Source organism: Polyodon spathula, chromosome 22 (assembly GCF_017654505.1).
Source record: "Polyodon spathula isolate WHYD16114869_AA chromosome 22, ASM1765450v1, whole genome shotgun sequence".
In the NCBI taxonomy this organism is placed as follows: Eukaryota; Metazoa; Chordata; class Actinopteri; order Acipenseriformes; family Polyodontidae; genus Polyodon; species Polyodon spathula.
Genome location: NC_054555.1, coordinates 26,935,249 through 26,949,091, shown reverse-complemented (window position 1 = coordinate 26,949,091; position 13,843 = coordinate 26,935,249). Strand labels below are relative to the sequence as shown.

The following is a 13,843-nucleotide window of genomic DNA, read 5'->3' as shown; positions in this document are numbered from 1 at the left end:
GTATTTTTAACTGTCCTTCCTCTATTCTGGCGTGTCCTACATTTCATTTGGTGTCTGTTCTCGGAAGTTGCTGGTTTGGTAGCCCAGTCCACAGAGGAACCCTGGCCTCCCCAGCCTGGCTAGCTGCGCTGGAATAGCTGGACTTGCCAAGCCTGTAGGCATGCTGTATTAATCAGGTTGACTTCCAGGCGTCAACCCCGAGGTAAAGCCACACAGAGCATTGTGTTTCCTTTGAGTAAACTCATTAAAGAGCTGTTACTTCCTTCTACGGTTTCATCTTTTGTAGTGTTGCTTTATAATAAAACAGCATTTACCTGTAGAGCACAGGTGCATGATTCCAGACCTCAAGGACTGGACTGATACAGCAAGCCGTAGAAAACGTTCTGGTGTTTTATCATTGGGATTTTCACAAATCTGAACAGTGTTTCTCTCAGTAAATAAGGCTTCTGGTTTATTTAAAGCCTGGAAGGTTGCCCCCAGGGTCTTCTGATGGAAGGAATCCTGTCCGCTGAGATTCCACCTGAGCTGACAATAGAATCGGAGTGAAAAAAAAAACACGCAAGCCCGTCGCCGTCAGTCCGTTAATGACTCCAGAGTCATCCTCCCGCGCACTGCTTTATACAAGATGTGAGAGCACCTGGGACTGCACGAACGGGGAGAGGGGAGAGGGGAGAGGGGAGAGGGGAGAGGGGAGCCGGGAGCCGTACAGGCTTTCTGGGATCTGCACTGGAGTTCCCAATGCTAACCAATGTTAAGGCAAACAAAAACACCTTAAAAGGGGATGCAAACAGTATTCTGTTTGCACTGCAGTCCATTGGAAGACACTGCCGTTGCTCGCCCATTAAATGACTGCTCCTGGATCGTGTTGTTCTAGTACTGTGTGGCTGTGTTTAAAAAGGATCTGTACAGGTCCAGTACATTTCATCATGAGCTTAAAACGATAAGCAAAGAACCAGGGTTTCATGCATCACGGTATCCGACCTGCGTTCATGGCCTCTCCTGCTACAGTCATAGCCCATCAGGAGTATTGATATATAAAACCTGCTATATTAGATTAGCATCATATTTCAAATGGTCCATTGTATGATGGTATATTTTGTTAAAATATCCTGCTTTTAAAAGAACTAACTTGAAATAAAATGAAAAAAGACAAGAAAAACATGACTGGCTAATTAATGGGGTGAGTGTGTCTGATTCTTTAACCTTTACCCCATGTGCATTGTTAGCGAATGACCAACAGATGTGTGCTCACAACACCGCTGCATCTTGGTGGATTTCAATGCAATTAGTAGTCAAGTAAGGATGGAGAATTTTGTAACCACTGAAGCCTAACTTCTTCATGCTCATGCTTGAATTAGTGCCCAGCGCTAATTACCAGCCTCCAATAACCTCCCATTTCAAAGAAATAATGTGACTTCTCTTTATGAAATTGCAATCACTTTGGTTGCTGTGATCCTTTTGAGAATAACAAATAGACTGTGCTGGTTTAACAAGAGAGAGGTCATTCTATTAAAAGAGGACACCTTGGAGAAAATGGGGTTAAAAAGTAACAAGCATAAAATGGGCCAACTGATCTTGCGCATATCATCTCAAAAGACTTCAGAAATATACTATAACAACGAAAGCCAGGTGTATTTTTACATGAATGATAAACTAAGGTTATAAAAAGGGAGCATCTTTCAGTCCCCCTGTTTGTTTCTCTCTCTTGCTCTTTCTTTCAGGAGGCAGTGTCAAAATAAATCTCCCCCCAGGGCAGGTACTCCAGAGAGTTTCATACTCACTGCTGAAATACTGCACTCAAGTGGGACATGCTTGACAAACGAGTCAATCGGCTGATCACTAGAACGAGGGCGCTGTGTGAACCGCTCTCCCGTCTGCCTTCAGACATTTCATTCACTGTTCATTCGGATCAAAGACGTGTGTGTGTGTGTGTGTGTGTGTGTGTGTGTGTGCGCGCTGGAGACAGAGGTCCGCTCTCTGTGAAACTGCTGCTGTTAAAATGTGTAACCGCTGAGCTCTATAAAGACCCTAGAGATCAATTTGTCAAGTCAAAGAGGGTAAGCATATTGAAGCAAAGGCAAATTCTGAAGAAATAAACCAACAGCAGGAAAAGTAGAATCAACTGACAATGCAGCTGCAAGAAGGAATGGTTAAACTGGCCGTCTTTGGTCAGTTCAATGCATGGCTTTGTAGCTGAATGCTAGAATTATTATTATTATTATTTCCCTATAGAGTTCATGGGGGATTAATACTGCCCATGATCCTTACCTGAATCCAGAGGGACTCACTGAAGAAGGCCACAGAAGCGTTCCCGACACACAAACACGGCAGCTCCTACAGAACACAAGACATGGTTCAAAGCAGTTAAACACCTCCAGATAGTAAAAAGGACAGCTCAATGGATGCCTAGCAAAGCGATTGAGTGTTGATTTATTGCAAAATTGCCAGAGATTCAGAGCTGCTTTCAGCTGAATGAGTTCTGCTAATAAGAAATGCATTTATGCTTCAAAGCCCATTTGTGCCTGTGAGCAAACCCATGAGAAGATGTTGGTGTAGTTAAGACTGCAATCTAGCTGCAACACTGCTTCACCCACAATCTGAGTTACTGATGATAGCAGGCTATACAGTTCTCCCAGTTTGTACATTACTGACCCTGTATAATATGGACAGGTTCCAGATGTACATATTGTACTGCTTTGATCCAGGATACATGGAGACGAGGCACATCTGCTCTGAAGTGGCTTGTTTTTCTACCCAGGGTTTGGCTCTTACCAGGGAACTCATCTGGCCAGCCTGTAGGTTTAGCATGAAAAGGACTTAATCTGAAGCTAAACCCTTATCTCAGCCTCTCTTTAATCTCTGCCAATCTCGGGGAAAAGGTTCCCAAGGATTCGGTCCAGTGAATGCCATTTTTCCTAATCCCAGTCGGCACTAAATCAGAGAAGGTATCTCCTCCACGCTCTGCAGAACACAAGTGCTCCACAATCAAATTGGTGGTTTCATGCCTACAGTGCATTAATGAGATCCTTCTTCTCCCAGACCGAATCAATGCACTTGTACAACAGCATGTATATGATGCACAACCCGAGACACATTTATGTATAGAGCAATCCACTGAGCTGTCCCTTTTACTATCTGTGCGGTCTGGATCTGGACGCTGCACTATATTTGTTTAAATTGAACAGCAGTATACAGCAGCCGTCTTGGGATCGTGCATGGATTGATCCCACAGCAATAAACTGACTTTAGAATGGGCAAGGTGTGCAAGACAAGAATTTTGCCTACAAGGGACAGCCTAAAACTAAATATTTACTATGGAAGTAGTTTCACCTTTAAATGGAACTAATAATCAGCACAAGGGGGTCTGCCTGGGCCGCGGTACAGGAACATGAAGCACGTGGCAAATGTTCATTTCTTAAAAAAAAACCAAAAAACAAAAGGTGAAACAAGTTCCTTTTAAATATTTAATTGAAAAACAGCAAAAAGTACAGTACTAGCTCTGGCCAGGATAGACCTGTCAGTGCTGGAGTTTGTAACTGGGTAAGCACAGAGCTACTCACCTTCCTTAACTGTGGAGACAAATGCCACCACGCTCCTACAATTCCATGGATCCTTGCCATTCACAAAGCAGATGGGACCTGCTTTCAACGTCTTATCTGAAGGCTGAAAAACAAGATTACAGCAGAGAATTCAGCCCCCCCCCCCCCAATCTCTGTCACATGGTGACCTTGTGAGGAGCAGGTCTGAATGAGAAAACAGCACAAACAAATACGCAGCTGAGGGTAATTTTTTCCAGCACGAAGGTAATTATTATTTAACATAATTACTGTAGGGAAAAAGAAAAAAAAAAAAAACAGTGTTTACAGCCGTAATTTTCTAACAATTAAGCGCTGTCTAAAATTCACAAAACATTCCTGTAACCCCCCCCCCGAGCTTGTATTTCAGAGGAGTAGACTCGGGGACTATACCTTTTTCAATGGGTTTAGTTTTTCAGTCTCGGTTTAGTTTTCTAAATTCACTGAATGGGAGGCTGTTTGGGAGATTTCAGGCCTTCAGCAAATCATGTGCTACACTCCCTTCAATGCAGATAATAGTTTGAAAATCCAAAGGATTTATTCCAAGAGAAAACTCTGGCCCAGTACACTGCACGTACCGACACCCAGCGAGACCGACTTGTGCAGGAGCCCAGTTGCTCGATCCAATAAGCTACAGACGCCCAGGGGCTAGTGTCACAAAGCAATACCAGCACTTCGCATTCTGCTAGCTAGCAAGCCATCTTATTTTAGCCAGTTTCAAAAAACAGTATTTTCAGACAGAACGAGAACGTTTAGTAGAAATCCACTCTATATGATTAAAGGACAATAGGTGTTATTTTCTTCAATTTTTTTTTAATGGAAGCAAATTGGATTTAGCAGACTGCTGCCTAGAACTGCTTTGTGAAACTAGACCCAGTTTATTACTGGATTACAAGGAGAGAAAGATGAAATCCTCTTTATGCCCACCACTGATCTGCAGCACAGATCTGAAAGCAGCCTCTTGAAGGTCAATGGGGAGGGAAAGACGTTCAAATAAAACACAGCAAGTCAGAAAGGAGACAGAGGCCGGAATGGACAAGGAATTTGCTTTAATTGCTTCAAGTCAAACAATAATAAAAATAACAGAGGAGAGAATAAATTAAACATCTACATTAAAATAAAGAGATTTCGTCCTGAGATAAAAGCAGGGATTCATTTTTTTTTTTTCTGAAAGTACAATAAGTTTATTAATAATGATGCTAATATTCAGGGAAGTCTGTGGTTTTGAAGACTTTGGGGTGGGGGGTGGTTAAAGTAAGCAATCACAGGGAGACAAAGGGGCTGTAGGCACATTCAAGGGTTGAGAATCCCAAGGCTAAAGATATTACAGCTTTGAGTCAGGCTCCACCATTAAATCTTCAAGCCTTCTTTAAAAAAAAAAAAAAAATGAAATAAGTCATATTTCTTTATACATTTATCCTGAGGAAACGTACAGTTTTCAAAACATAAATACAATACTGCAGGGAGAGCAATGAAAGAAGATTAAATAAAGTGTTTCCATACATTTGTTGTTTTACCCCAGACACTGGCTGTTCCCAGGTATCAAGAGAGCTTTGTAAAAGCAAACTTTTAAGTTTCCTTGAATTGGCCGAAAAGAACAAATTGCAAGGCAGGTTTCCCCAGACTTAGTATGCGGGTAAGGATGACTTGCTACATACAGCACATGCAAAAAAGGCATGTTTTTATTTTAAATGTGGCATTATTTCACATTTAGTTGATTAAAAAAAAAAAAAGAAATGTTCAATTGCCGAAAAAAATGCTTTAACTCCCACACACTTGTTTTGTAATTCCGCATGCAATTAAGACAGTAAATACACAACTACTATGCTAGTATTTATGCTGTCATTATTGGAAATGTACCTTTTTTGTCTTTGTTAACCGTAGTTGATATTGAAGCGCCAGAGGCAGATTACTTTAAATGTATCTTCCCCGCAGAACCAGTATACCACTTCGTAGACAGATCTAGTCTATTTTTGGGGATGCGATAGGAAATGTTTTTGGCTATGGGAGTATTTGGAATATGGGTATGCACAATACATATTCCAAACAGGACAGCAGATTATTATATAATTTGATATTTCTTTTGAATTTCATACCCTCCGTTTGAAAACGTGCATGACTGCGGATGGCTTGGGAGTGCAATACCTCATGCCTCACTCCGTGCTGGACTGAGCGAAGGAATGAAAAGAGTGCGTGCGAGTGTGACGGACAGCCTGTGAGGGCAGAGCGATGAGTCTGAGCATTGCTCTTCTCACTTATTACATGCTTTTAAAGCCATTCTTCCAGTTTTAGTTTGCATTTCACCAGGGGGTCTATTTCAAAAGCTAATGGAGACGAGACAGTCACATATATGAGAGAGAGAGAGAGAGAGAATGAGAACTAGTGGGATTGGAAATCTGATGTATTCGGAACAGAAGGAGAATTGCCACAAACTGCTAGTAAGGATAATATTACCCCCCACCCAAATAAACAGTTTGTCTGCTTAGATTCTTCCATTGTTCAGGTGCTGATGATCTATTATTTTTAGTTTCCTGCCTGCCACTGCATAACTTTCAAACAAGCAATCAGACGGAATGGGACAATGCACACTTCAAATCTGCCTGCTATTTCTCAGCACGGCTGGATGGGGCTGCGTGGTACCAGGGGGACAGAGCCCTCCCTGTTGCCAGCGCTGGCCTGGGTGAATTTTATTTCCACAGAGAGAGCAGCTGCCTTTGTTTTTCAGCATCTTTCCTCCCTTCCCTCATTGCCTATCTCCTTTGTGTCTCATTTTTGCTGAATTCACACACTGGTTTGCCTTGAGCTTCTCACAGCCACAATATGCGGAAAAAAAAACAACAAAAAAACAAAACTGTATCAAATCTCTTGTGAGAACAAGGCTGGATTGCCTTGAATAAAATGTTATGGACTCGACACACAATTAAAGAGCGTATATCGTATCAGGAGCCAGATTCCCCTATCGGTCAATATAGAGATAGGAGTTTATGAAATCCTTAAACTGATTAGCCACTTGTCATCAAAATCAGCCATTGCGTGTGCAATACATTCAGACACTGCCTATCTGCATAGATATTGACCCAGCATCATAAATCCACAAATCCAATGTCTTGTGTAGGATGGAGGCAGAGTTTTTCCCTCTTTTCGCGTCGCTCCCAAACAGGAGATGAAAAATGGGTGGAAGAAAGCCGGCTAATGAGGCAGTTTCTGGGCAGCCCTTCCTCCCCACTGCCCTCACAGGATTTGCGCTCTCCATCCCTCTTGCTCTGTCTGTCTCAACGCTGTGCCCTTGAAAATGTTGATGAAGTTAGTTGTCGTATCGAGTAGCCGAGGTTTCGGGGGAAAGCTGATTAGTGACTCTCCTGGGGGGGATAAACAAGCCGAGGTGAGCCACACGATGCGCTCGCGAAGGGGAGGAGGAAGAGGGCGAGTGAAAGACGAGCGTGAAGGTGTACTATTGAGTTATGGGGCTATGCCTAATTTCAACACTAGGGGGTGTTGAATTACAAAATACATTTGCAAGTAAAATCAATGGCACTTACACAAGGTTACAGACTCGTATAACTGCTATTAAAACTTAAACAGGCTATATCTTTAACAGTTACTGTATTGGTAGACTGCTTTGTTTTAAGCCAAACATTATATGGGAACCACAGTACAGAGGTTAGTTTAAAAAAAAAAAAAAACATTGTCTGTAATAACACATACTACCTATATTTGGTTGGTGAGTGATGCATATGCACTGTCAGCCAGGCACTGAACCAGACTGCACTTTGAGATCTCTTGGTGTAAAGTCACTTATTACTTTATACAAACACAGCCTCCTCTTCCCTGTGATTTAATTACACCCTCAGATGCACACTGCAGGCCGACAGAGGAGCCCCTTGCTTGCTTAAGCCCGTTCCCCGAGACTAGGCCCAGTAGTGGCTGAAAGCACTGAGGCCGAACACTGAGACGAGCAGAGAGGGGTCCTAACAAACCTCTTGCCTCAAGGACTGCAGAAGAATTCAAAACAAAAACCGCACCAGGCCCTTAACCCAAAACCACCTCTCCACAACCTCACACCTGTGAAATCTTCTACCGTGAACTGTGCGTCAAACCTACAGCAGACAGGCTTAACTGTATGAGCTGAAGAGGCATGTGTAACAAGAGGTCAGAACTGAGGGACGAGGAAGCAACGTGACCAAGTGCTTTGTAACGACAGCAGGACGACTCAAGGGGTCCGAGCAGACGGACTGGGAAGCAGTGTGGGCTGAGACACCCCTCGCTAAGCATTATCCCCGAAAATCACAGGCTCTCAGCTTGTTTAAGCAGTAAGTGTTTTTCACTGGCCCGTCCTGTAAAGAGGGAGGGGGTTCAGATAATGATACACCACCATATGTCACTGCATTTCAACAGCTGAGAATACCCAGTGTGGATGAGTGAAGCTCTGAGCTCAACTCTATTTGGAATTTAATACCATTATCCTAATGCGAGCAGCTCATTGTTTGTGTCAGGAATCTGCTTGCACTGCTAGAGTGGAGAGGGTCACTGTGGGTGGAATATATCCCCCCCCCCATCAACAGTTATGGTATAGAGAGCGTGGTGCCCGCAGCAGACAGCATGGAGCCTTTAAAAAGACCCCCACCCCATCCCTCTGTGGAGCCGAGTGCATCGTTCAATCCACTGAAGACAAAGACGCTGTATTGAGGCTCCATGCTGTCCCGCCACTGTTAAACTTGGGCATTTATTTAGGTCCTAGTATAAAAACAGGCACTGCAAGCCATTTCACACCCCCCTGCTCAATGAGGGCGGGACGGCTCTCTCTGAGGTTCCCTAAACCAGATTGAGCTTGCTCTCCAATATATGGAATATATACCAGAAACTAGCAAAATCCGCCCACTATCCGATTGTGAAAGCTAACAGGTGCCCACCACAAAACCTGACTCCCAAGCCCGAATACAGCACTGCCCTGCTGCAGCTTCCAAGGTCTCATCAGCTTTATGTGCAACAAACAGGAGTTTGTATCTTCCCAATCATATTGAAATAAATGTCAATACAGCTTCCTGTCTGCTCTGTAAATCTGGAAGAGATATACAGTCGCTCCCCTAGTTCTTTTAGTTGTAACCCTAATGAGTCTAAGATGTGGCAGAATGCAATGCCTTGCTTGAAGGAGGGTTATATCAGCATTAAAATTAAATTAAGCCATCCTGTTTTTCCTCAGTAGTTAATCATTCAATCAATCACTTTTAAGACAACTCTCCTGAAGAGAGCACTGGGTGCAGTACGGGTTGTGGCAAGCCTGCTTTAGTCCTGATTAGCATAACGAAATAGGACTGATGAAAGCAATCCAGAGAAGTTTATGGAGAAAGAAAACGCTGGATTAGAAAAAGTACACAGGGACTGAATGTCTTGTTTCCAAAAGCGAACCGGGAAAAGCAGTGGCCATGTGAACAGTGGGGAAATATTGTCTGACAGTCTGTACTAGTTCAGTCTGTCTGCCTGTATAGGAAGACTGAACCTGGTTATGAGGGCAAACAGATCAAATTAAAAGAAAAGCGTTAATCTTCAGGTTCTCAGGCTCTTGCAAGGATTGTTCTGCCATATCATATTGTGTTCAGTTTTTTTTTAAAAAGGCAAGCATTTTAATACTTACTTATAAATACAGCACATTCATATTACAGCCCAGGTCTACATTATACACCAGTATCAGGTAGAAAAGATTAATTAATAATGGTCTGCAAAGCCCAAGCCAGTGCATGGTGCAATACACTACATCCAACATGTCACGGCTTGAAAATAAAACGCATTTAAAATGTTTAATCAAAAGAAAACTCGCAAGAGAACCCTCAGATCTGGTCTTTTTTCTAGAAGAATTTTAAAAGAAGCTGGGGGCAGACAAGTTCTGATTGGATCCTGGATTGCCGTCACTTGACTGGATACAACTGGCTCCAAGGTAAATCTCTCTCTCTCTCTCTCAAACACACACTCTCCAAACTGGCACAACTGGGACTGAAGCCAATCACTTGGGTAACCAATCAAAATTCAAAAGATGCAATTCCGCTGCCTTCAGAATTGATCTGGGATCAAAAGGTGGCATTTCCCTGATCCCATTCATGCTGTTATTACTAGAAAGGAGCTTTCTCTCTTCCCTCAGCGTATACAATTTGATTTCTGCACTTAACTCTGATTGTGGAAACCATATAAACCAGGATCAAATCTGAGCTCTTCAATCTTACCCCCATGAACCTAAAAACTACCTTCGGAACCAATTCAAAAACGAGAATCAAAGGCATCTTTTTCTACTTTATTTGAATGTATATCCCCAATAAGGCAAAGACATACCAAGTCTGGGGAACACCTGTAAATTTGAACAGTGGCGAGACCATTCATGATACATGGTTTGTTTTTTGCTTGTTGTTTTTTTTTAGTGCACCACCAAACACCTCAAGCCCACGGTTCTTGCAGAACCAAAAGCAACAGCCTTGTTTCATTCAAGGAAGCTGGAGACAGCTTATTAAAAAAAAAAAAAAAACAACAATTAAAACCCTGAAACAGAAAAATCTAATAAGCAATAAGAAATAAAGACCTTTTCCCTTAGCAGCCAACACATACATTGTATATCAACCTGAAAAAAAAATAAAACAGGTTCAAGTTTTCAAGTTTCTTAAATATATTTACTCCAGATCACCCTGCTCTCCCTCCCACCCATTTTCTAGCATTTATACTCCAAGCAGTGCAATTCACATTAAATTTTTTTTTTTCCCACTAAAACAGTTCTTGCAGCTTTCATCTGTGTAGCGGCAAAAGACGATTCTTGTCTTCCCTCTTTTTCTTTGTTGTTTGCAACCATTTGCACGGCCTTGGCTTTTGTGTTGGTCCTCCGAGGTGTAGGGGGCGCTTATGTGCATATTTCTTTCACCTGTGTGCGCCACATCCAGTAGCAAGCTCACAAAAACAAAACCAGCAAAAGCAAACCATCCCCCGTTAGCAAATCTCACTCCAACCAGCAATCAATTTTCCCAGCGTCAGAACTGAATTCCAACTGCCTACCACCCCAGACACACACACACACGTGCTATTCCCCTTTCACCTTCAACCTTTGCCCCTTAGAGCCAACACCTCCTTGGGGAGCTGCGGAACCATCTCCATGACGAATCAGTCCACCTTATTACCCATCCTTCTCTTTTCAAAGCAGTGCCAATCGCATATCTATAGATATTTATATATAATAAAGATCTCCTTTACTGTTTTAATAACTTTTTTTCTTAGTTTTTTTGTTTCAATGTTATTTACTTTTTTATATTTTTTTTTATCTATATACCGGCAGTCGAATGTGAGCGTGCTGGTGATCCAATAGCCTAGGCACCGACACTGTCTCGTAGCCTTTGCCCAGCATCTGCTCCTTGATGCAGGGAGGGTGGATGTCGTTGATGAGGTACTCCAGCGACTGGAGGCTGCTGCTCAGGATGGAGGTGTTGCAGAGGGTCTTGCTGGGCAGGCTGCAGCACAGGCCGCTGTCAGAGGGGTGGTGGTGGTGATGATGATGGTGATGGTTGGGGAAACTCAGCTCTCTGTGCCCCCCGCCGCCCCCAGTGTTGGCCCCCACAATGTCATGGGGGTTGTAACAGTCGCTGTCGGGGGTCACCAGCACGCTGTTCCAAGGAGGGGCAAAGTACTGGCCCACCGAGAAGTTGCCGTGCATGCCAGCGCAGTTCACCGGAGAGGAGCTCACTTTGTCCAGCCAACCGGCACTTGCAGTCAGGGCGTAAGGCCTGGAGGATACCAGGGCGCTGCCGACCACCCCCAGCGCGCTCCCCGGCACACACGTTTCCGGAGATTTGCTAATGACTCCACCTCCTCCGCTCCCGGCACTGTACATCCTCAGTGCAGCCTGATGATGCTGCTGCTGCTGCTGCTGCTGATGCTGCTGCTGCTGCTGCAGCTGCTGCTTTTGCTGCCAGATAATATAATCCATGCTGTCCATATAGGCTGCCCCAGCTTTGACAAGCTCAGCCCCCTGTGTAGGCAACACCGCCCCAGTGTAGGCCAAACCGCTCTGGGCCATCATGCCGCCAGGGAAGCCTGCCATGTTGCCAGAAGAGTTTGCAGAAGCTCCCGCCACCTGTTTTGCTGGGCTGGGGTTGGCGGTTGTTGCCGGCACCACCACCCCCTGGCATACCTGCTGCAGAGCCTGGGCCTGGCAGTGCTGGTTAATCTGGTAGATGATGCTCTGAATGGAGGGCAGGTTCGAATGCGGGGGTAAGGCCAAGCCACGGCCACCTGCAATGGGGATAGCGGAAGCAGCCAGAGTGACATTAGGAGGTACCGGTACTGTGGGAGCTTCAGGGGGTTTGGAGTGGCCTGTGCTGTACTGTATCTGCCCGTTGCCCTGGGATAAAGTGCTGCTGCTTGGTGGAGGATAAGGGGCCGCTGCAATCTGGGCCGGGGACAGCTTAGTCCGCTTGCCCTCCGAGTTTTTTACCACGCCCTTTCCCGTTGTCATGGGGGGCGTGGTCTTGACGATGGCGAGCAGGCCGTTGTAGCCGCCCGTGTGCAGGTGTGGGTAGGGGCTGTAGCGCTGGCCCGTGGTGTCATAGCCGTTGACAGTCCGGTTAAGGTGCTTGTGCTGGGGTACCCTGATATTGGTGGGGAAGATCTTGATGGACAGGGGGCTGCTGGCTGTCTTCTGTGCGTAGGCATCTAGCTCAGCCGTGCTGGGGTACCGAGGGGAATGCATGGGCGCTACCAGCTCACCTGCAACAGAAAACAAACAAACATCCGTCACTTAAACTGCTTACAGTAGAAATGCTGACAGATGCAATTTATCAATCAGTTTTAGTCATAGGTTTAATATATTTTTTTAACTGAAAAGTCTTTTATATATCCTTATGGCAATTTATCCATTGAAACTTGCAGCTGGTAAAACTCAGTTCTGTACCTTAGGCATTGTTAAATCAGAGCACTTAAAATTAATTCTGACTTATTTTTTTAATATAAAATTATCAGTACTGTCCTGGGAAATCCCGAGTTAAAACAGTCAATTTAGTTTCCGTGGCCTAATTGAGATTCAAAACCAAGGTCTCCAGACTCCTGATCCTCAGCGTCAGCCCTCAGTCACTTAGCCTCCTAAATGTTTATATCAGAGCAGACCTAATGAAAGAAGAAGTGGAAATTTCAATACTGGCACTACATTTATCAATGACTGACTATGGGCATCATTTACCAAACCTTTGTACTTCAGTGCAATACTTGTACAAAGTGGTAAAAGGAAAACCACTTCTGTATTTGAAAACAAGCACACACCCCCACCGCAACTACTGTACACAAAAACAAAACACACTCCCACATCCCTAAGCTCCAGTTTTGTGTAGTTTCTTTCCGAGACCACAAGAGCTGCCTGCAACGATGAAACCATTAAGAACATGTAAGCTGTTTACATCAAAGTGGAGATCAAAACTAGTCGACAGCTTTGATCAGAAAGAGAGGGGCTGCAGTGTTCTTGACTCATCGGCTAATTTAGCTTTCGCGGAAAAAACACCCGATTTCTGACAATCGCTGCCTTGGGCCATCGTTCTGTCTGAAAGCCGATGGTTAAGCTTTTGTTCCTCTGGTTTGTTGCGGTTGGACTGCACTCCTAACCAAAATAATAATCTTCTCTGCACACCCCCATTCACTGCTAGAGAACCCCCAGACTCCAGATCTCCCTAACCCTAATCCCAGATCCCAGCTTTCAATTCAGTGGTGATCAAACACCAGGCACGGCCCCACACTGTCCCTTATTTATAAAGCCAGTGGTTAATGAGCCTGAGACAGACTCAAGTGCAGGGAATGGGAATCTCAAGAGGAACCAAAGGGTTGGTGGGGGGATGGGGACCTCTCTGTGAGATTGGATTTAAACTACATTATTCAGGCAATTTCATGGCTACTTAGCTCACCGCTACAAAAAAAAGAAGAAAAAAGGCAAGTGCTCCATTTACAAGTAATACATCAAACAAGTGCAAATTACAAGCACCCAAAACAAATCGATTGAGACTTACGCAATTTTACAATTAACTGTGATAACACCCTTAGCAGCTAAAGCCATTGAGACTAGGAAGAAGAAACAAAAAATAAACTAATTTATTTTCTTCTAACAAAACCATTTTAGCGACTCCCCAATGCTCTACAGCCAGAACTCATTTGTTGTTCCCATTCACGCTCTCACTCAGACTTCATTTCAAGCACCCAATGAGCCTCCAACTGTGAAAATGATTAAAAACCTACAAGATCTATCCAATAAAGGAAAACCA

At 44.1% G+C, this 13,843-nt stretch overlaps 1 protein-coding gene across 2 annotated transcripts in view; it reads right to left on the bottom strand.

Annotated features, from left to right (window-relative positions):
• Positions 1-4,350: 4,350 nt before the first annotated feature.
• The window catches only part of LOC121297314 (protein FAM222A-like), a 47,087-nt gene continuing 37,594 nt past the window's right edge, over positions 4,351-13,843 (bottom strand). For both annotated transcript variants that reach the window (XM_041223560.1, XM_041223559.1), the window contains exon 3: positions 4,351-12,308. In XM_041223560.1, the coding sequence (XP_041079494.1) occupies positions 10,864-12,308 (1,445 nt within the window). In that variant the 3' untranslated portion in view covers positions 4,351-10,863. The remainder of the gene's footprint in view (positions 12,309-13,843) is intronic.